Source organism: Manacus candei, unplaced genomic scaffold, assembly GCF_025592945.1.
Source record: "Manacus candei isolate 608988 ecotype Guabito, Panama unplaced genomic scaffold, ASM2559294v1 h1tg000007l, whole genome shotgun sequence".
NCBI classification, from domain to species: domain Eukaryota; kingdom Metazoa; phylum Chordata; class Aves; order Passeriformes; family Pipridae; genus Manacus; species Manacus candei.
Genome location: NW_026138055.1, coordinates 5,196,807 through 5,221,395, shown reverse-complemented (window position 1 = coordinate 5,221,395; position 24,589 = coordinate 5,196,807). Strand labels below are relative to the sequence as shown.

Sequence of the window (24,589 nt, the reverse complement as noted above, 5' to 3'; positions counted from 1 at the left end):
TTTTAGTTCAGACATGCAGTCATGTGCAAGGTAATTCAATACCCACTGTATAAAATCTGAACTATGGAAATGTTTTACAGATGTTTTTAATCAGCTTCCTTTGTTTAACATTAGACTCTAACCTCCAGAAGATACAGACAAGCTGCACATCCTACAGGTAATGTTATCCAGATGGGATGTTCTCCTTGAACATCATGCTTAGTAACATAAGGAATAAGGAATAACATAAGGGATATGCTGTGAAGAAAAAGCACCTTGGCAAAACGTTTCTAATGTCATTTTGGATTCAGCGCCATGACACATCTTTTCCAGCTTGCCTACAGTACTTCTGGTGGAAAACTCCCAAAACATACAGCATAAAAATGTCTTGGATTCAGACAGCTTTATGTTGACTGCTCAGCTCTAGCAAATACTAAATACAGTAGTGATAGCATCTTAATTCTTAACTTCTTCCTTTGGTTAAATTCTACAACTTTCCAGCTGTTGGATCCCTACAATATTCCTGCAGCCCTATCCCACTCTGACTTTTCTCTGTCTACACCAATTTCATCAGGAAGACGCTGTTGCAATGAATGAAACAAGTACATCTCTATTGGCAACAAGGAATGAGCTTTCCTTGCCTGGATGCTGGTTTGCAGGGAGGAATAAAACACCAAGCTTCTGAAATTCATTATTTGCTCATGAGTAAATAGGAGCAGTGATTCAGAGGGGAGGTGCCAGCGAGGCATCGCAGTTAAGTGGTAAGTTCATTTTTTGTGTATTACACCACTGATCCATCTGCTGAACATCATTACCTCGATGTCTCATTCAGGTATTGTCTACTTGGAAATGGAAAAGCCCTAAAATTCCCAGAGAACTCCAGAGATGCCTGCAGGAGTGCACTCTGCAGCCCTTCACTGTGATGACTTGGAGTAATGGCAGGAAATGAAATCTTCCTTTAACCCTCCAGAGACATAACTCAGGTAGAGACCATCATCTGTCCAGTGTAAGGACTGAGCCCATATCCATAAACATCTCACTGGTCTCCAAGTAGAACAGGGAGGGAAGTGAGGCACCCATATGCATACCCACTCCTGTCAACCAGGACATAGAGTATCTAATTCCAAATACATTTCCAACAGCCCATCCACCAAACAAAGGTTGTAACTATCAGCCCAGGCTTCCAAAGCAGAAAAAAAAAAAAAACCAAACCTGGGGGCACAAGAAAAGCCTCTGACACAAATATATTTTCTAAGAACAACCAAGGATACAAGAAATTACATTTTCCATCAGGCAACTAGTTCTTCCCAAAAATCATCCTGGCATAGTTGTAAGGGCAGATATGCTCAGGGTTACTGCAAAAAGGCATGGATATCTACAATAAATACACTAAAGAATCACAGAATGGTTTGGGTTGGAAGGGACCTTGAAGATCATCTCATTCCAATCCCCTGCCATGGGCAAGGACACCTTCCACTAGCCCAGGTTGCTCCAAGTCCCGTCCAACCTGGCCTTGAACACTTCCAGGCATGGGGCAGCCACAGCTTCCCTGGGCAACCTGTGCCAGGGCCTCACCATCCTCACAGGGAAGAATTTCTTCCTAACATCCAATCTAAAGCTACTCTCTGTCAGTTTGAAGCCATTCCCCTGTGTCCTGTCACTACAAGTCCTTTTAAAAGGTTTTTCTCCATCTTTCTGGTAGGCTCCCCTTCAGGTGCTGGAAGGCCACAATGAGGGTCACCCCAAAGCCTTCTCTTCTCCAGGCTGAACAAGCCCAATTCTCTCAGCCTTTCCTCACAGCAGAGCTGTTCCATCCCTCTGATCACCTTGGTGGCCTCCTCTGGACTCGCTCCAACAGGTCCATGTCCTTCCTGTGCTGGGGACCCCAGAGCTGGAGGCAGCTCTGCAGGTGGGTCTCACCAGAGCAGAGCTGAGGGGCAGAATGCCTTCCCTTGACATGCTGCTCACGTTGCTTTGGATGCAGCCCAAAGCCCCCTTTTTTTGCCCACATGCAATTCCTGGTGTACAGTCAGCAGAACAGACATGAGATCCACAATCCAGTGCTCTTGAGTTGATTCCAGCCAACCCTGCAGGGTTCACATGCCTTGGCAGAGCCTGGTTGGGAGTTCCAGCACATCTAACTACTAAACACTAATAAACACTAATTAAAGTGTTTCCTGCACCTGAGAGGGGTAGAAGCTCTTGAGTAAGAGCACAGTCCTGTCTCCCATACTTATATTATTGAAGCATTTGTAACTTTAGTAAAAATTTGGATCTGAAATGGGTTGTGACAGGTTAAGATTAACATCCTCCTACTGCAATTGCTTAGAAGTAGGGAAACTGGCAAGACACAGGCTATTTTTCAACCAGACAGGCATGTTTCTACTGACAGTGACAGAAACATTTCCACAAAATAGCCTCCTGCTGTCTCCAGCACTAATGAAACGCATGGCATACGGCGGCGGAACGGCACTAGAATATGAAATGTAAGCTCAGAATATGAAATGTAAGCTCTGCATTAACCATCCTCCAGAAATCCACCAGAGCTATAACTTCTGTGTAAAATTAAGTCTTTGTTAGATTAATTGCAGAAAAGCCTAATGGCTCATAAAAAACCTGCCACCCCCCAAAAAAACACCCCTGAAATGATGCGATAAAGAATGATTTGAGGTGTAAATGCAGCTAGACACACCTCTCACCTGTCTTTTGAGTGGATGGGGTAGAAAGGGCTCCAGGAGCTCTAGCAGCATTTAAGAGCAAAATAACTAATTATATCTATGAGCAAGGAATATTCCAGCCCTACTCCCCAAAACAGGTGTTTGTACATTTTCATGACTGCAAGAATACAAAAAATACACACAAAATGCATAATGGTGAGACATAAACCTTTCATTACCGTGACTCTGAGCTGCTGTTTCAAGTACACATAGCCCTGCAAGACAGTTTTAAGTAGCTTTGACAGCTTATAGTGGACCACAGTTCTACCAAAACATCCCAAGAAGGGCCTAAGAGTCATTTGAGGTCCTTACCTTAACTTGAAATTGTATTATCCTCAGAGATGTTAAAATATAAGTCCCTTTTTCACTTAGTTACTCTTTTTTGCTATATATTTATTCAGTTGTTTATTATTTCTATTGTAGGAGCATACAGCAATATGCTACTGATACTGGTGGGTCACGGGATTGAAGTGTTGGCCATCACACAGTCAAATAAAAAGGAGGATGTTGTCACATCAAGGAGAGACAGCACACACAAACATAACATGCAATGTGGATAACAATAATCTCAGAAAAATCAACTGGTATGGACATTTTTGCAGATATTAAAATAGATTGGAGGTTTAGAAGGAATTTGGAATAAGACAGTATTTGCTTTTCAGAACTAAACAAAGTGTTTTTTCTTCATAAGAATGTACAGAAAAAAATTAACTTTACAATATTGACTTTATTCTAATGGAGAAGTTTGTCATCATTTTTTTAATGGAGGCCACCAACCCATGATACAGAATATAGCAGAGAATTGTGACAGGCTTCAAACATGCAAATGATTTCATGTAGTACTGATGCAACAAGTCCAAAGAATTTTTATTTATCTAAATTTACAGAATCAAAGAATGGCTGGGGCTGGAAGGGACCTCTGTAGATCATCTAATCCAACCCCCCTGCTAAAGCCAGTTCCCCTGGAGCAGGTTCAATCATTTGGATTGAGTTTTCTCTGTAGTGACCTTTCCAAAAATTGTCCTAATATGAAACTGTGGAGAACAAATGGAGTGGGAAGAAAACTCTCCTTAAAGAAGGAAACATACTGCTTTAAGTATAAGCAGTATCAGAGGGTTGTATATGCTAAGAAAAACATCCCATCATAGATGAGACTAGAGATCAATATATCTACCATCAAATCTGTTCAGACAATATTTTGCTGCATTTGGTATTGTACTATAACAATGTAGCAGAGTTAAACCTGTAAAATGTTTAAAATAACTTTTTGTAAATAATGTTCACCGCTAATACGGTGAATAAACAAAAAGCAGTCAAGTTTTTACGAGATCCTGCAGCTATAGCTGAGGCAAAAGATTAAGCTGAATTTTTGAACTACAAATTATCACTACTAAGAATTATTTTGGATTAAGTTCACATGTGAATTATATTTGTAATTTAGTCATGAGTACTGGTCAGTACCTTGAAATGAAATATATTTTATTGGAAAAATCATATCCCTTGAAACAATTCTGCATATAGTACTGAGCAATATTTCAATGACCTTATAGAAAAATAATAACATCAAAAGATGTATTCAACAGTCTTATATTATGGCACTCACTCAGCATATGGGACACTCAGGTTCAAGTTGACATTGTTCCAGCAAGTCTTTCCTCTCCAGGGCTGTTGTCCTATACCCTGGGCTACCAGCTAGAAAAGACTCTCCTTCATTTCAATAGGTTTGTACAATTTTTTAAAAAAAGCTTTTAGTTTTGTTCTGATGAAAGAGTAAAGCAAATGTCAAAACGTCTCAATTTTTCAGGAAATGGAATTCTTGTTTTCCAGCCAGACACCGTAATTACAGAGACCTCTGAGCTGGACATGAACCCTGTAACGCTTGAGCAACAGCCTGAATTTTAGGCTTGCAGTATTTGAGTTGAAAATCAGGCATCATTTGAATCAAGTCTAACAGGAATATAATGGGAATGCCATCACCTCCCATACACGCAGATTTGAAGGAGTTTCAAATGTATAGATAAATACTGGAAAAGGACCAAAATGAACACAAAGGAAATTCAAGTCCTAAAAGCTATACTGAAGCAATCTGAAAGGCTTGCTTTAAACCTGTTAAAGGAAGGAAATTCACAGTTAAGACTGAAAATCCTGGCTGGAACTCCAGCCTTCAAACACATATACTGCCTTGCAGAAACAAAAAAAGGGTAGGCAAACCATACAAATCAAGACCACAGTGTCAGACTGGATTTCCAGTTTTAACTGTGATTTGTGACATATTAGAGAACACTTTATTTCATTCTGTTTCCATAAAGTTGTAGCTTTCAGATGGACAGGCCAAGAATAGTCAAACTAGTTGAGGGTTTATTAAGCAGCAAAGTCACCACCTTAGTTGAGCTAGTAAGTGGATTTCTTGCTATAAGTCCATAAAAAATTAAAAAAAAAAAAAAAGGAAAATAAAAAAAGGAAGCAATACTTCCTGAAGGCACAACACTAGATTTAACAGCATTGCCCTTCTCAGTATAAATCTGTTGTACTAGTACCTCCCACAGCAATCCCAATCATGATATTCTGTGCAAGTATTTCAAAGCAATTGCTGGTAGTTTACATTAAACTTTGATTAGGCATTTATCCATAATTCTTCCAGAAATGGGGCTTGATTCAATAAATAATTGTATATATACACACCCACTTATATGCATATATTTAAGAAATTGCCTGAACAAAGGCCAAAATTAGTTCAGGATCAGATATGGCTCAGATGACCTCTTGAGGCTCCTTCCAGCATAGTTCTTCTGCACAGTTCAGGATGCAAATTCCAGAGTAATCAGGGTAAAAAATGTGTCATTAACCAGAAGGAAATGCTCAGTTTATAACTGATGTGCCACAAACTCAGCATGTGGAGAGGCCAAGGATCAGCCTGGGTAGTGGGACATGGAACAGGCAAAGTCCAAGTATAGGTGTCAAAGCCATTACACAATTTTAGGGACATCATCAAGCTCACTTTCTATGTGTGACCAGGAATGACAATGAAATTCAGGACCTGTGTGAGGATTAACCAGTCATTATTGCAAAGTGCTTTGAAGAAAACAGGTGCTGAGTAAAAACGCTGAGTATTAGTGGGATGACTAATAAAAGCAGTTAGTTACAAGGAGCAAGAATCTAAGGCAAGGGGGGTACCACAGAAATCCAAGACATCTGGGGAGGAGAATCGGTGTAATAAAATGAAAACAAACCAAACCCGTGTTATTTGGCAATCCCATATGCAAACCACTTGAACTCTACACTTTTGGAGCTTATGTCATCATTGAGCCTCCACCTTCACTCTGAGAAAGCTGCAGTTTAGAGAGCTAGTATTTTAAAGTATACTGTAAGGTGGTAATGGAGCAGTTATTCAAGAAAAAACCCATCAGATTTAGTCAAGTGGAACACGCTTAAAGTTGTTTTACTCCAGAAATGAATACACCTCCTCCAGCATTTATAAGAGGGGATGTAGAAAATCATAAATACTCCTCAGGATTTCAAGAACCCCTGGTATATTTGGAGACTGCAAGTGTATTGTGTATTAAACAAAAAAATTATACAGACTTTTAAAATATCATCCATGGCCCTCCATAAATCCTCAAAACCCTCCCATTAACAGTTACTGTATGATTAATGTTTGTATTGGGCCATTTTAATTAGTGAAACAATTCAGAGTTCTACCTTAAAAAGCAGCTTTGTGAAACTGCAGTAGTTGCAGAATATTTCACTCCTGGGCTTGATAAAACACTAAACCAGAAACTGCTCTAAAATAACTGCCTGCCACAGCACTTTTAGCCAACTTTTGCACCTGGTGCCGAGAGAAAAAGCCAAGTGAACTTTCACTCACTTGTTGCATGTCAGCTTCAATGCAATGTCTTTCTTCTGTTGTGTTTGGGTTTCTAACTGGAAGAGACAAGCAAGCTAAACTAGCAGACAATCAATCCCTAAATTCTAAGAATGCAATAAAATTTGATACCAATAAATCTTTTTGTTTAACAGCCAGAAGAGATTACAAAGGTATTTGAAATTTTACCCTCTTCTGTACTTTCAATAGGACGATTACCTGACAATTCTGTTGAATCAAACAGCAAAATTAAAAGAGACACAATTAAGCTTGTATACACAGGGAACAGGATATGCATTTATGCATATCCCTAGTAGGTCCTCCATTATATATTAGCCTTGATGTATTTTTCTTCCTCTTACAATAAAAGTTATTACGCCTTTGGACTGTCAAATAAAAATTCAATTGGCTGAGACACAGACCTTCAGTGTAAAATAGCTTTGCACAGCTTCCCTCTCAGCTACAGTCTGTCCACTTTTTTTCAGCTCTACCGTTAATTTATTTCATGACTTTGGGAAAATTCACTTCGTCTTCTTTGCACTTTAATTTCTCATTGGTAAAGTGATCCAATTTTTTCCCTAATTTGGAATGATGATGACATAACATAAGGTAAAAATGGCAAATAACGTAAAAACATACTCAAGAATTAGAGATGATAAAAAATGTAGTTATTGAGTATTGTGAGAATGGTTGTTAGGAGCAATGTCTGCTGAGTATATTGAAGTTGATATGTTGGCATCAGGCTGTGTAGCACTATATAAGCACTTATTTTTAATCCATATATATGAATCCACAATTGCATGTATGTGACAGTGCAGACACCCGCACTCACACTTTCACGCATATGGTGCTGTCCACAGAAGAAGCACTTGTCACAAAACTTTCTATTTTACCATGAATTCTTCACTGAAATGTAGAATCTGTCTCTCCCTTTCATCCTCATCCTGTGCTCTCCTCCAAGGTGACACCAATGGCCATGTTCCACCTGCTTCATCGTTACCCACCTACTTTCTCTGCCCTCATCAGAGATTCAATTTGGGAGTAACACATCTGCTCACTCTCACTCCATTCACTACTACTTGATGACTTCCCTGTCATCAGCACTTAATGTCCTGTAAAGCTACTTCCCAAACTCATTCTCCAGACCAGGCCTTCTGCAGGCTCCAATGCACCGGCCACAGTTTCTCTTTCAAACTCCTCTGCCTCTTATTTCAATTATTCCCATTCTCTTGCTATTGAACATTTTGAGGAAGTGTCATGGGAACCTCTTCCAAACTGTTCCCACTACAAGGCTGGTTTTGTCTTCCTTTATTCCATTTATTTAAACAACTCTGCTGAATCTCAGGCTTCCCATTCCTTACTCACAGCCTGGGTTCTGCTTTAAGCTCTGTAATTTTTCTGCTCCGAGAGAGAAAATAAGAGCATTCCCCATAAGGCTGCACTTAGATTTTGTTCCTGAACACCTTCTCTTGTCATAAATTGCTGGCCTTTTTCCCAACTCTGACCCACCTCAGTAGCTGTATCATATCCTGCCTACTTAGTTTTCAATTTTTCTTTGCTCTCTGGTACTTTCCCTCCCGGTGTACAGATGTCCTCCGTCTATCCTCTCTTTTAAAGAAACCGAATTTCAATCCATCCTGTCTCTCCAAATCTTTTCCCATTTGTTCCTCCCTCTTCATCTATTAAAAAACACAGACCATGCAGTTTTCAGCTAATGCACAGACTTCCCCTCTTCTAACTCTGTCTTGGATCAGCTCCAAGTTGACTTTTCATAAATCCCATCCCTTAAAACTGTTCATATATGGGATACTATGTGCCTCTTCCTGGCCAGAAACCTGGGCCTCTAGTATGTCTTTATTTTCTCTGACTCTTCTGCTGCTTTTGATACTGTTAGCATCTCCTTTTGCCATCAGAGAAATTCCTGGTTTCCTTCTTTCTTTTTTGCATTGCTTCAAGACTTCTGTCACGGGAGTTATCTGACTAAACACAGACGTCTCCACCTGAGCTGGTCACTCACGGCATCATTTACAGACAAAAATCACCATTCTGAGTCCGAATGTTCCTCACCCTGAAAACAAATCCCAGAATCACAGAATGGTTTGACTTGAAAGGGATCCTAAAGATCATCTCATTCCAATCCCCTGCCACGGGCAGGGACACCTTCCACTATCCCAGGTTGCTTCAAGCCCTGTCCAACCCGGCCTGGGACAGCCACAGCTTCTCTGGGTAACCTGTGCCAGGGGCTCACCACCCTCATAGCACGGAATTTCTTCCTAATAGCTAATATAAATGCCTGAAAGAAGTCAAATAAATTGTATCTTATAAGTAACATTTCTCTCTATTGTCTTATTTCTCCACGAAGCAGGCTCTGGTTCACAGGAATATCAGCCACTGACAGGCAATAATGTAGAACAGTATCTGATGTACCACACACACAAGTACAATGCCTTTACCCAAGAAATGCAAATGGGCACTCTGGGCAGTGACAGGACAAAGGAGAATGGTTTTAAACTGACAGAGGGTGATTTTAGATTAAGTATTGGGAAGAAATTCTTTACTTTGAGGGTGGCGAAGCACTGGAAAGGTGGCTTTTTGGTGCATCTACAAGAAAAGCCATTGAAAGAAAAAGGGAAGAATCATCAAATAAAGAATAAACTTAAAATGAATTTTCTATGCCTGAATATTTTTCATTTTTTTCTGAAGCTCACCACTAAAACAGAAGAAAATCACTAATAATTTTAGATACAGTCACACAAAATTCGTAATATATTATTTTAGAAGATGAAATTTCTTCTGTTAACATACTTCAAAATCACAGGTAAAGCAGAGAGTAAATCTTACTGCCAGTTACTGTCTTTGTCAGGAACAAGTTACGGTCCATACTTTGCTCCATTTATTTGCAAGTCTGAGACAAAAGACTGTTTGTGCAAGCTGTTGTGTGTAAGTTATTTTCTGTGCACTCAAGGACTGTGCAGCCATCAACAGTCCTATCAGGTAGAACTCGTGGCTGGAAGATAAAAGAACCCAGAAATAAAATGCATCAACATCTCCCACAATTAAATAAATACTGATCTAAGGGTTTCTGCTGTTATCGCTGTTTTTGTTGGCCAGTGACACTTACAGACACAAAAGGGTTGTATTTGCCAAAACTAAAGCACTTAAATTTTAAGAAAACAGATCTTGCGGCGCTTCAAGAAGTAAAATAGCTTCTGCCAAGTTTTCCAGTAGCTGTGCACTATTTCCATTTCCAAAATAAAATAGTTTTGACTGATGGTACCACCTTTGCCTTCAGCAACTGTTTTCTTTTGCAGAAGAACAGAAATGGAAGATGTCGACAAAGGTGGAGAACTTTGGTATGGACAGCTGTTTATTAATAACCAAGTGCAGTATTAGAAACTCAGGACCTCTGAACACTAGGTGTCAGTGTAAGAAATGGAAAAATATCAAAAACCTGTTGTTTCCAATCAGGTGGATTAGCTAAGAAACCAGAAGCAGCTGTGACCACATTTCCTTGTAGCTGCATAACACTGTTAACAAGCCAATCTCTCTAAAAAAAGTTATTCTGAAACTATCAGGTTTGCTTGAAATCAGATAAGGTGATTTAAAAACTACAATGAATTTGCTCTGTTAACCACTCTAAGATGACCTTTAAGGTTTATGAGTTACACTTAAAGACCATGCAGAATTTTACACTATTTTCATCACAGATACCCATAAATCAGTTCGTGTCTTTCACAACTTAAAGTTTACAGGCTGCCTTTTTTTTTTTGTCAGAATCAATGAAAGACTAAACATATACATTAAAAAAATACAGCTAGTGCCAGAAGCCATAGAGGTGAGATGTCTCTCACTTTACTAAGAAGTCCAGATTTAAAATGCATGTCCAGAATGTTAAATAACTACTTTGAGACTACTTGTGAAGAATCACATGCTAGAAGTGCCCATTTATCTCTCGTGACACAAAAGATGATCTGGCATCATTACTTCAGCTTTAGAAAAACATGTTTGCCTTTATGTTTGTTCAGGTGAATCCACTCAGGATCCCAGAGAAGAAGCAGAAGGAATGTTACCTGCCACCAGGCACTGCCAGTTTACATATATGGACACTGTCTTGAAACAGAGCAAGTAAGATGATAAAAATAATAATTAACACCCCTCCACACTGTTTATTGAATTCTAGAGCTGATTTCAAAGACACATAGATGCTTTTGTAAGTTAACTTGAAGTTCATCTTCCTTATCAAATATCTGTGTGTTGCACACCATTGATAAATTTTATATTCTTTTAATTTCATTTGCTAATTGCTGCCAGAATCAGAATACAAGGCAAGAGAAGTCTTTGTGTGCAGATATGGACTTCACATACATGTTCATTTACTTGTAATATTCAGTTTACATCACACAAATGAGTTAAAGAAAGAATGAAACCCTGAATATCAGTTTTTCATTTGACTTCTGGAACTTTGAATGTAATTATGATTTTCAAAATCATAATCAAAATATTGATTTACCAGAGAGCATCATATTGAGCAATAAAAATCTAATGATTACTCTCAAACTTAACATCTTGATCTGTTAGTAAATGACATCAATAGAAGTAGCCAAACATCCAGGACCCTGCATCTGTACACACTGAATGTCTCTGCTCATCTCAGCTCATCCCAGATGCCAATAGCTATTAACCTATGCTATACTTCTAACATTATATATAAAAATTAAATGGAGGATGTATCTGTATTTTGGCACCTCAGGCTGGGATCAGCTTATCAGCTGTGTCATAAAAGCCCCAGAAGCCAAGGGAATTGAGTACATATATATATTTTAGAATTCCACAAATTCCAAAGCCCCCACGAGCGAAATTTCAGACATAATTCATTCCTTTTTCTCAACAGCCCAACCAGGAATCTGATGTGTGAAGGGTGGAAAAAACAGCCTTGTACATATAGACATATGTATCCACATACATGTACAACACATAAATCTATGAAATTTTTAATAAAGGCCCAGACTGATATAAAAAAATCGGGAAATACTGGTATTACAGCTGCCTGCATTACCTTCATTCTTTATATTTTATATGCACTACAACCCAACCTTTAACCATGGACCACTTTGCATTTTCCATTCAGTTAAGTCAGTGCTTTGGATCTTTTTCTTTACTATAGAACGTGTTGCTTGACTTATGTGAACATATTAATTCCCATTGATAATTTAGGGTTCTTAATAACAGTATATTAGTCTTTCCACTTTTAAGGTCAGTGAAGTTCATCACCCCTGGATGCTGAGCAGACCAGGCAAAAAGCAGCATCTCTGTCTCATAGCAGGGAGATCCACCATGGAAAAAACCAAAACATCTCACCAAGTAAGTCATCAAATCCTTCATCTTAAGAGAAAGAACAGAGAGAGCCCAGAATCCCTAACTGGGACTCCTGAATCATCTCCTGAAGCAGATTCTGTGCTTTAGAATAAATAGGTTTGAATATGGTGAACAAGTGACAGCTCATATCAAAACCAGAAAACTCAGGACACGGATTTTCATATAAATTACTGTATAAATCTATCAAATAAATCCAAATATTGACCACATTTAAACACTGCAAACGCACAGGGAACAATTAACAACCACTTGCTAGAGATAAAGTCCCATCTCTTCTTTTCTATCCCACATGGGAAATGCAAACAAATGCACAGTGCTGGTACCCAGGGAATCTTTTATATTCCAGAACTTATTTTCCAGTTTGATTTCTTCCAGGGCAGGTGTGCCACGTGTTTGCTGCAAATGTATATATGTTGTTTAATTGACTCTACAGTAGGAACAGACTGAGTAGTGGAGGGATTTTTCCCAGATGGTTTTTGTGAACTCCCTTTATCCCATCCCTGTAAACACACAGCGTGTTCCGGTTTGCCGAGCTGTACATACACCCTGTGACTTACTACAAAGTCTGGATGTTTAGTTAGCCAGAAGATTGTTTCCATCCTGTGATTCATTAGGTCCCTGTGGTACCCTCGACTTCCTTTATTTTGTACAATCACAAATTATATTAGTTTGTCTTATTTTGATAACCCCTCTAATTAATGTCCTGCACAGGAAACTTTATTACTGTTTTAAAACAGACTCATAAAACAAGGACTTTTCCCGTTGCTGGGGTGGCATAAGTGACAGTTGCACATACCTTTGGGATCAAGAGGGAAGACTGCTTCACGCTGTTGGTTTTTATCAGTGGGCAATTCCTGTTCATGAATGAGCTTGTTACAATTTTTTCCTTTTTAAAAGGAATGTCAGAAATGCTACAATTATGTATATAAAGGTTACAAGTCTAACAGTTCAAAAATGCAGTAAACAAACCTGGAACTGTGTGAGGTTACAAACATTAAAATGACTAATCCAGTTTCTGAACCAATAACGAGTGGGACTTGATTTAAAAAAAAATACCTGTAGGAACAGGCTTCAATGGACCTTGTTTCAGTTTAAATACTCATTTTTTCTACTTCCCTCTCCTATTGTCATAGTCTTTCTCTTCTGATGGGCATGTGAAGGTGAGCTTTTCCTCCTCCTTCTTTCATTTTAAACTGCAATAAAATGGTTAACAGCTGCAGGAATAAGGCTGGGAAGTGAAGAAAGTACATCATGTTGATCCAGAAAATGTACAGCCCTTTGAAAACATAGAATTCATGCTGATCATGATAAGTAACTTAGCATTTTGCATGATTAAACCTATCCTTATGCTTGTCTTTGTGTTTTCACCTTTCCTTTTCCTAGGCAAATAGTGGCAAACGACTACCCAATCTTTACTAAACTTCCTACAATAAAAAGCAATTTACTCCACAGGATGGATTTACTATGGACTTACTCAGGATTTGGTATACTGCTGAATCTTTGCATCTCACTCTAAGTTTTCTACCTATGAATTACTGCTGCAAATTAATATAATCTGTGCATTCCAGTACAGATTATCCACCTGCAGACCTGTGCTTTGCGCTTTGGTTGAGACAAAAGGGCTGATTTTGAATTAAATATGTTATCTGTGTAAGAGGCAAATAATTTCCAGAAGCAATAAACAAGAAAAAAATTAAAATTATCCATGTATACACAAAAAGTGTTCATATATGCATATATGTAACATGGGACCCAAACCTACAAAGGAAGCAAGAGTGATATATTTATAGTATTAAGTAGCAGCACAAGTTGTATGAAATTAAATTCTTCCATAGGAAGATAAAAGTAAATGATGAAAAAAAATCCCAACAGACACCACGTTCAACATGATTTTGGGCAACTGAAGTTCCTTTGAGTTGATGTTACTGCATTCTAAGAAAAGCCAACCGAGTGGGTTTGGCTTAAATCATTTGACATCAGTCGAAGAGATCAGAGTCCATTTTCCAGCAGACACACATCAGCTGACAGGGAGCAAACCACAATTCTATTAACATGAATTCTATCATTCATGACAGCCTCCACGATGACTTATCACACATTACAAAGAATTACAGCAGATAAAACATTTAAAGGATGCAGTCCAAGGCTGCTGCAATGTGCTGTGGCCTCCCCTCTAAGCAGCCACTCCTTCATGGACAAAGTTACTTACCTGTATTTTTGGTGTGCATATGTGTAATTTTCATATTCCCTTGCTGAACCCTGTTCTACTGCTGAAATATCTTTCACTTTGTAAAAACAAATCTAATCTCTTCCAAGAAGCCACTTGATATCTCCAAAAAAAAAATGTAAAGGACTGAAGTTCAAGTCTATAACCAACTTCTGTGAAAGCAGGTGCCTGCACTTCTCCTGCCACACAGCATGCCCTGAGAATAAACTGCTGGTACTGCATTCTGGGAACAAACACCCAGCTGACACATTCCCAGCACCAGGAAGGCAATTCATTAGCAGTCTCTTTGATTTAAGTAGCACATCGTGATTTTATTGTCTATTCACCTGTGATCATGACATCTGAAGCATGAACAGGGAGCTATGGCCCTATCAAGAGAAGACAAGAATAGATTTTAATATTAGTCTAATAAGACTACATTTTCTTATGGTCCACCCCAGCATGATAAAAATTCTGGAGAGAGCTGGTGAAGGCGAGGAGGGACTTTTCCTCTTTCTTAAATATTAAACAATTTCCAAAAAATTTTACATCTGGATATGTTCAAGACTTAAGCTATTTTGATGACAAACCTCTCAGTGACAGTTTAATAATGAACAAAAATTCCTATTCCATTCCTCTTAGTTACAGACTCTTCTTTTTTGAGAAAGTGCTGAATAATATTGATTTGTCCTAAAGTAGGATCTCTTGAGTTTCCCTTTGAAGGGTCTGAATGGATATTAATTATTATAAAAGAAGATGCTTCATAACCTTCTTACTGCACATGCAGATTGTATTGAATATCACAAAAGAAGGAACTAAAAGAGGCCTTGTTCCACACCAAAAGTCAGTTATTTTAAAAGCTTGTCCCTTTTGTGATTTTGCATTCCCTGTTGAACCTTTTTTGCAGGCACAATTTTCCTTGTACTACTTGTGTACTGCTACTTGTGCTTAACCATATAGAACAATATAGCCTTGACTGGAACTTCTAGTCTTAGCATACATAAATAAATACAGTTTTAGAGTAACATGAAGGCATCTATAAATCCCTTAAATAATTACCTATAGATGACTATTTAGATCAGTCAACGGTGAATTTAATTTCATACTAAACTTGAATTCATTGCGCTCTTCAAATATATTATGCTTGACCAAAAAATGTACAGAACTTTCTCCTTCTAGCATAGGGTTTTTATGGTTTTCTACTGCTTGATATGCAAATAACAAAAGAATTATAATTACAATATAAGCATAAAAAATTCAAACTCATGCTAGCATCCTGACACAAATTGGATAGAATTTATCTCTTAACCTTTAGGCTTATCTCCTAGATATTCAAACCCCAACCAGCTGTCAAAGGATCCCTTTATTAGTCAGCTGAGCAAATAAATTCCTCGAGAGATACAAGCTCATTCAACTCAGAAAGTAATTTTAGGATGACATGAATCTTCCTCTGGAGATGCTCATTTCCTTCTACCTATTGCTATATGCTTTTAATAGAATTCCCCTTACTGTAAAGCAGTGTACATATTGTTCAAAATACACCCAAAAATTGATCATAAAACGTGATGCAGACTCTTACGAGTCTGCTTTCCAGGAATTTGCCTTGTTAGTGCCCCATCTGCTCCAGCAGCCGGACTTCATGAAGTGTATAGTGGTTTGAAGCAGTGACTGTATAAATCTGTCCATACCAGACCCTGATTTAATAGAGTTCAGATCAACTCTGAAAATAGGAAGCTGGAACTATAAACCTGCGAGATATCAAAAGTCAACCAATCAAAGGTAATCATGCTGGCAACTTATTTTTTTAATTCAGAAGCTCAAACCTGGACTTAATCAACAACTACAAGGTCTTCTTACAAATGTTTACTATGAAGGATGTGTGCAACGTGCCAGCTTTATTGCAGGCATAAAAGTCATTTCTACAGTTTAGCCTTATACATGTGTTAGTTATGGAAAAAATGGACATGAATTTTGAGAAGAAATTACTACATTACATAGTGAGAACTGCCTAGTCCATTAACATGAGTAATATGACAAAATCTGGGTGGTGAGCAATAAATTCACATCTGCAGTCAGCTTCAATTATGAAAATACCATTTTTCTACTACTGGGTAAATACCCGCACAAATACCTACAACTAAAGTGAAAATTTCGTATGACTACATAGAATAGCTCAATAAGGACACACAGCTAAGGATGACAGATGTGCAAAATCCCCTATCAGAAGTCCGGAGCATGTAAAACGCTCCTGTGATTTAAGAGTTCCGGCATGTGAATGTCAGAGGTCAAAGCAATGAGCTATTAAAGATACTTTCACTTCCTCACAAATAAAGTGCTGTCTCGGGCTGGGAGGGGAAAGGTTAGAAAAGCTGTTTATCTGCCGCTCCGTTCCCATTCTTCCTTCTGTCAGGAAATCCTACACGCTCCTGCACCCCACGCAGGGTTAACCCCGGGTCACGCCGGGCCCCGAGTAAGTGCCCGGCTCTGATTAAAGTGCAGAGCCCACATGGCCACAGGTTGCACTTTCTCCAAGGCAGGGTCTGGTGCAGAGCTCGGCTCGGCGGGACTGGGCAGCGCAGACTCCGCGTTACTGCCGAGGGAAGAGGGAAGAGCAAAGCCGCGGCCACCGGTCTGCATAAATTACACGGGCCATTAGCGGAGAGAAAATGTTACTTTGTCAGAGTTAAAGCTGCAATAAGAATTACAAATATATGCCCGGAGCAGCGTGTTTAACCAGCGGGAAACCTGCAGAGAGGGGAGAGACGTTGTCCCCTCCAAGGAGCCACGGGGCACGTTCAGGACGGACCAAGAGGAGCGTAATAAGGAAAGAATCCACGGCACAAAGGTGCCAGGAGACTGCAGAGACAGGGACACACTGTTGGGCTGCAGAGGTATGAGCAGAAAGAAACTGCCCAGAGCTGGAAGGGATGCCAAGGCATTTGCTGAGATGCAGGAAACTACTGAATGGTCGCTGGATTATGTGCAAAGCTGAAGGAAAACACCTGTCTGCAGGCAAACAGTGGGAAATTCATTTATAGTGTATTTCTATTAAAAATATATATAACAAAAATACATATAAATAGATAGTAATATATATTTATAAATATATCTACAATATATAGGAATCACATATAAAATATATATTATACCTACACATGCATATTTATAACATGTGCTGTGCCCCATTCTGAATTTTACCATTTTACAGAATTTTTTAGTTCTAGCTAATGTAGTACCAGGACCTAGCTTGAAACTTAAAAACCCTTCTGACTGCTAAAAGGGCTCATTATAGAGAAGAGATCTAGGAACTTGCAGCTCAAAGCTCTAGCTGATCCAGGGACTCATCAGATGTAAATATTAGTTATAATATGTAGTAGTGTTATCTATATATGTTAGTCCCATATAATGTCCCTTCCCACACATGGTGGTAATTTCATTAGAGAGAATCATTAAGGTTGGAAAAGTCCTCTGAGATCATTGAGTCCAACCATTAACTCAGCACTGCCAAGGTCACCACTAAACCACGTCCCCACGTGCCACATCTACGCGTCTTTTAAAGACTATAATAAGAAAAACACAATTGTTATGCTTCCCAACCTAAAGGTTGTATACCTTTCCATACAAAATGTCAGGTGGCAAATTCGTGCCACGGCATAAAATACCATTGATTTCTTAAGAGGCATCGTTGAACTTTAATTAAAGACTATAGAGAGGTTCAAATTTAGAGTTGCTTTTGACAGACAAGATGCAAAACAGCCTCATTAACACAACACTTTCATTGGTTTTCAATATATTCATGTGTTTCATATTTCTGCATTATTTTTTGACAGAAATCAAAACACCACATAATAGGAATATCAGAGCACAAATTCTAAGTAAATGATGCATTAACACAAATACTAGAATATAAAAAAAAAAATTAGCAAGGAAGTCTTCAGATGAATTGCCAGTTTTTTTCTTTTTAGCAACTTTAAGTTTTTAACAAACAAATCCAAGAGCTTTATTCCCAGGGTTAGGTGGGGTTGCAGTTATCCCACATGCACAGGACATAACCACAGGAAGACAAATAGGAGGTTCTACAGATTCTTGAGGCCAGAGCATCACCCTCAGTTGCTGTGTTTTATTTGTTTCTAAAACCAGAACAATATGTTATTAGCCGTTTGATCACGAAAATGTCATGTGGATTGAAGGAGTTTTAGAGTGAAGAATATTTTACTGGTTATGTTCTTACCAAATTTATCAGTTGAGTGTGGACAATGTCTTCCACCAGTACTGCAGTTTCATGGAGTGGCCTTCGAGCATCTCCCAGGGAAAACCTGAAAGAAAGAGGTTTACTGCAAGGTTATGGAAATAAATTAAAAAGAAACAAAGCAACTGGTCTTCAGAAAGACAAAAAGAAGAAAATATGAATAATAACAACAAGTTTAATACACCTGTATTAAGAAATGGATCTCTCAGAGTGGTGCAATTATTATAAACCAAAATAATATGATTAAAGGAACAAAAAAGCTGCAAGAGTGTACATTAAAGCATGTGGTGAGAAAAACTGAAAGACTGAGGAAACTGAGGAAAATCCAGTTTGCAGGAACATTTGTGTACACCCCTCATGCCCTTGATAAACAATGTTGGTAAACTGGTAACAATGAATGACCAGAAGACTGAGGTACTCAACAACTTTTTTGCCTTGGTCTTCAATGGCAACCTCTCTTGCTACAACTCTTTAAATGATCCTTAATGTCCTTTCCAACCCAAATCATTCTACAATTCTATGATTCCATGAGAAAAGAGTTGGTAAAGCTGTAGCATATGCACCACTAGAAATAATTCTGTATTTGCAGCCCCCGTCGCTTTCAAAATTACCAAATAACTATTTGAAAAGGTAAAATGCCAACAGATATTTTATCCCAAATCTAAAGGCTAGTGCTAAGATACAGAAGGAAAAAATTAAAGGTAAACATTTGTATACATAAGATATGAGAGGCTCTTAAAGTCTACACTGCAACATGATATGACAGGAGGTCATAAAGAGATGAAAGTGTTCCTACAATACTGCAAACAAAAGGCAAAGCCACTCCAACAGCTGTCATAAAATAAAGAATTGTGTCAATGAGTTTTTTGTAAGGTATTTCTTCCTCTTTCTACTTTTCTTCTACTTCTTTTTCTGGTATTCCTTCTCTAGGAAATGCCAGAAGCTGTTCTTTACACCTGCCTTGACTGCTGGTCACCCAGCTAAGGCTGGGACTGCTCCTTAGACCTGGGATGGGCAGACAGACATCTAATAGCTTTGATCCATTCTGGTACAAAAGGACATCCCTTAGGACAAGGGGGAATGGCTTCAAACTGAGAGGGCACATTTATAACAGGTATTATTCCCTGTGAAGGCATTATTCCCTGTGAAGGCATTATTCCCTGTGAGGGTGGTGAGGCCCTGGCACAGGTTGCCCAGAGAAGCTGTGGCTGCCCCATCCCTGGAAGTGCTCAAGGCCAGGTTGGATGGGGCTTGGAGCAACCTGGGCTAGTGGAAGGTGTCCCTGCCCTTGGCAGGGGGGTGGAACTGGATGAGCTTTAAGGTCCCTTCCAACCCAAACCATTCTGTGATTCTGTGATACACCAGAGTTGATGCTGACACATGAAGAAGAGTTAAGGTCAACTGCACAACTTGATTACAAAGAAAATCAAATTTCAGATGCACCTATTTACTTCCTTCCTCACTTCCACCCTTTCTACCTTCCAGAGTTATTTCTATCTCAGTTTGCCTTCACTGTTTTCCCACGTAACTTCTGCCAACTTCTTTCCCACACACAGCAAACTAGATACTGGCATGGTGGTTTAAGCAGAAAGTAAAAACCACCACACCCACCCACAGCCACTTCCTTTTTCTTTGCAATGGATCTGTGACTTTTAGATACTAAAATAAAAGTAAAGCTTCTATAATCATTAATTGTATTTGTATAGCATTTGATACGTTTCTCAATTCAAACATGCTTCTAGGATAACATGTTTTAAGATCCCAAGCACAGACCTTTTTTACCTCTTTGTGTTACCAGAGGTAATAATTAGAACTGCACAAGTAGTTTATTACTTTAACTCTTTCATTTTTTTCTTCACTTTTGCATGGTACCTCTCTATAGCAGAATAAACACTAAACTAAGAGTCAGAGGGCTCAGATTTTTGCAAAGTTGCAGAACACAAAGTAGGTTAAGAACTAAAAGAAAACACTAAAAAAAAAAAAAAAAATCCACCACCCAAAATTTGGTGCCCTTGCTTCTGGGAAGTGAAACTGAACTTGATGCTTTAATATAAGTTATGAATTTCACTTCACATGTGCTTTGATTTTAATGGTTCATGAGAGTCTTTTAAAGAACCTTCCATTCACTAGAAGTATTAATAAGTCTTCGTATGAAACACATAAAAATTCTGTTGAAAATAAAAAGAAAGAGCTGTTCCTCCACAGGTAAATACTGAAGAGGAAATGTATCAAAATACAACATTAGCAGGGCATCAAAGCAGTAAAATGTTATGGAAGACTGTCCTGGTAATAGAACGATCTACCCATTAGACATGTCATGCAATAACAAAGCCTTCTTAGAAGATCCAATTTCAAAGGTTTGTCTGTTTTAAGGAAACATTTTTACAAGGAGGGGGATCAACTTACCCAGATTTTCACAGGAGGATTAAAATAGTAGCATGGAGAAAGAAAAGACTGCTGCAGCGCTTTTATTGTTTACTTTTAGCTTCTATTTCTAATCTATTTAAGTTCCTGTAATGATGTTTCCAGGCTCATCAAAAGGGTAAATGTCCAAGCCACTAAGTGCCTACATGAAGTATCATGGTACTATGTGTAAACACACGCTCATACTTGGCACAAGATAAGGTCTGACAGCTCCTCATGGAGCAGGGACTGACATTTGTAAGAACCTCAAAATCTTGGGCAGCTGTAGAAATAGATAAAGCACTTTTTGCTGTATTTTTTGGGGGGTTAAACGCCTAAGAAAGGTTGTGGGCCAGGCACGGCCCAGGCATGGTTCAAACACCCCGATGGAGAGCTCTCCAGGTGGCCAGACCACCAGGAGAGCAGCCTGTGGAGACAGAAAGCTGCTGCAACCTCCCGTCCTCCACAGGCTCCAAAAGCTGTCCTGGCCAGAAAGGAACTATAACCAGGGCGGCTGGGAGTGCACTGAGCTAGAATAAACAGTTCCCCTTACTGGGGCTTCTACTGCGTTCATACCATAACAAAGCTGCCCCAAATCATGCAGATTTTACCACCTTGAATAAATGTGACGAATCCAGCCTAGGGAAAGTATAAAAGCAGTGAGGGAGTCTGGTGGGAAATATGTGCTGCTTTTTTTTTTTTTCTTTTCTAGAAATCCCAAACACTTTTCCTTCTCTGTCTCTACATGAAGGATGAAGAAGAGCCAGTGTGTGCTTAGGTAGTCAAGAAGGCCAGTGGCACCTGGACTGTGCCAGCAATAGTATGACCAGCAGGACCAGGGCAGTGACCATCCCCCTGTGCTGGGCACTGGTGATGCCTCACCTCGAGTCCTGTGTTCACTTTTGGGCCCCTCATGACAAGGAGTGAGTCCAGAGAAAGGAAACAGAACTTTGGGAGGGTCTGAAGCACAAGTCTGATGAAGAAGCTGGAGAAAATGAGGCCTGGGAGAGGATCTTATCACTCTCTACAGCTCCCTGAAAGGAGGCTGTAGCCAGGCGAGGGTTGGTGTTTTCTCCCAGGTAAAAAGTGACAGGATGTGAGGAGATGGCCTCGAATTGTGCCAGGGGAGGTTTAGATTCTATATTAGGAAAAATTTTCTTCACAGAAAGCGCTGTCAAGCACTGGAACAGGCTGCTCAGGGAGTCACCATCTCAGGAGGTATTTAAAAGATGTGTAGATGTGGCACTGAAGGACATGATTTAGTGGTTGATCTGGCAGTGCTGGGTTGGTGGTTGACTAGATGATGTCAGGGGTCTTTTCCAACCTGAATGATTCTCACACTGGACAAGCAAATACTTCTTCTGTCTCAGCACAGAGGTATTTATTTGCTCCTTTCTGCAACCAGACTGGGAACGTGGATCACAGGGATTCATGTGCCTGTAAGTGCCAGAGAGACTTGTGTGTCTCTGCATGTGAGGACTGAGGCTCTCCAGCACTGAGTGACTGAGCTTGAGGCTACTGCATTTACCACTGATCATGGTCTAAGTGTTCACCAGGTACAGAACCAGCTAATTCACTGCTACAAATCTAAAAGCAGGCAAGGATCCCATGAAATCACAGAGGATAAACCAACTACTAGATATATTTGGAGTGGCTAACAACTGGGTTCACATCTCCTCAGCATTGTAAGAACACACAGTAAATTTCTTTTCTGTCAGCAGTTTGGCAGGAATGCATTTGGAATATGCAGCATATTAATTCTCAGAGATGTTTCCATATTATAAGCAAGTGTCCTTCTAAATGTATGAATTGTTGGAAACCTGACAGCCAGGTGGTGACAAAGAAGATCAGTTTTACAGTACTGAGCACATGAACATCCAGGAAACATCCAGCAATTTGAACACCAGAAGGACAAGAACTTCAAACCATTAAAAATCAATAAAATCAAACTTTGGAAAATCAGTAGTACAATATTTTGAAGTAATTCGCCTTGGTACCATAAGACACTGACTATGAAGACAAGGATAAAAATGTGGAGATCTGGTCCATTTGATGACAAAGAATTGAAAGACTATAGGTTTCTTTCTGATGAGTATGGAAATGAGCCTATCACTTCATCAGACATCCCAGGGAAAATAAGCTAAGGATGGTACCTTTTTCAAAGTCTCAAAAGCTAAAGTTAGCTCTTCTCTCTACACTGTGTTTGCCATGGCTGCTGCTAAACAAATTAGGCAGAAGTAGGGACTGAAAGGAAAGGGATGACTGGTGCCAAACCAGAAAATTGATCAGACATGCACAGGAGGACACATTGTACAGAGAGCAGAAGCGGAAAGAACAAAATCCAGGAGGAAGAAACTGTCCTGAGTAAAAGGATTATTTCAATAGGGAAGAGAGGGGTAAACAAGAAGGTCTCAAAATAATTTCTATTTTACGTTGATACATTGTATCAGAGAGAGATGATGAAAGGTTGCTGTTTTGTAGACTCCACTCCTTCCTAACACCATCAGTGAACTTACAGAGACATTAACTTCAAAATTAAATAATTTTGCTTTCTATATTGCCTGAGCTTAATGAAATAGGGACCAAATCAAAGCACTGAGTTATGTTAACTAACCAGCATCTTCCACCAGTGCTACCTGGAAAAGCACTGGAATTTATATTGCTATTTATATGTTTATCTGCTCATCAGGTAACTTCTACCAAAGCCCTTTTAAAAGAAAAGGTAATCTCAATTCCAATCAGAGTTCATAGCTAACATATTTATCTGCTTGGAATAATGAAATCAAGTATGCACAGTTTTCATACTTCACACAGAACATAGTTTTTTTACCAGGACTTAGTAGGAGAGATATAGAAGTCAAACTGCAAGTCGTAGCTGTGTTAGACTTCTCTTTAAAGTTTAGAAAAATTATGTTGAAGTTACAATGAAAACAAGCATTCAAAACCTACAACAATTTTAAAACAGGTACTACTAAAGTTAAGGTTGTACATACACAGCTGCACAGACCAGGCCATTTGTATGTCCAAGTCGATTTATAGGTAGATAACTGGCTGTAATATTCAGTTAACTGGATAACAGTAATTACATTATTTTGCATAGGAAGTTAATTGGTATTGACTTCAGCGTCTCTTCCAGCACTGCTTCCTCTACCAGGTCTTTTCTGCTTGTCTATCCCACCCCTTCCCATGGGATACACCCCCAGGTTGTATTCCTGTATCTCTATAATGCTTCAAAGTGCTACTGATACCTCCTCTAACTGCTGAAGGGAGACCATGTATTTCCCTTTCTTAGACCTATACTTTGCTGGACAATTAGTCACATTTTCATGTCTAATAACTGAGGGATGTATCTCATTACCCTGATGATGTGAACAGCAGTAACTCCCTGATCCCTGCTCCTATGAAGTCAAGAGGAGCTCTAGAAAGTCACTAATTACCATCTACTTATTCAGCAAGTGAAGACATCCTATTGCCTTAGTATTTAAATACTATCAGATTAACTCTTAAGGATTTGATTACTAAATTATTGAATCTTTACTCGTGAGAACAGCAAGTACAGGAAGGAACTGAAATGTCAGAAAGAAAATGGGGCTTTTTCCAGTCTAAAATTAAGCCATGATGATGTCTGCAGATATTAGAAAAGCACAAACAACAAGAAGAGAAATATTACATAATACTATTTAATTATTCAAAAGTACATAGCAACAAGTAAACAGATAAAATTTAGAAAAGGAACATTTAGAGCAAATTAGAAGAAAAAACATCTGAAAACAAGAGCTAAAGCCCTCTGTAACCAC

The 24,589-nt window shown here is 39.0% G+C and overlaps 1 protein-coding gene across 6 annotated transcripts in view; it reads right to left on the bottom strand.

Moving 5' to 3' along the window:
* The window catches only part of SUPT3H (SPT3 homolog, SAGA and STAGA complex component), a 276,110-nt gene that overhangs the window by 125,666 nt on the left and 125,855 nt on the right, over positions 1-24,589 (bottom strand). For all 6 annotated transcript variants that reach the window (XM_051811711.1, XM_051811710.1, XM_051811715.1 and 3 more), the window contains exon 3: positions 18,372-18,456. In XM_051811711.1, coding sequence (XP_051667671.1) covers positions 18,372-18,456 — 85 coding nt within the window. The remainder of the gene's footprint in view (positions 1-18,371; positions 18,457-24,589) is intronic.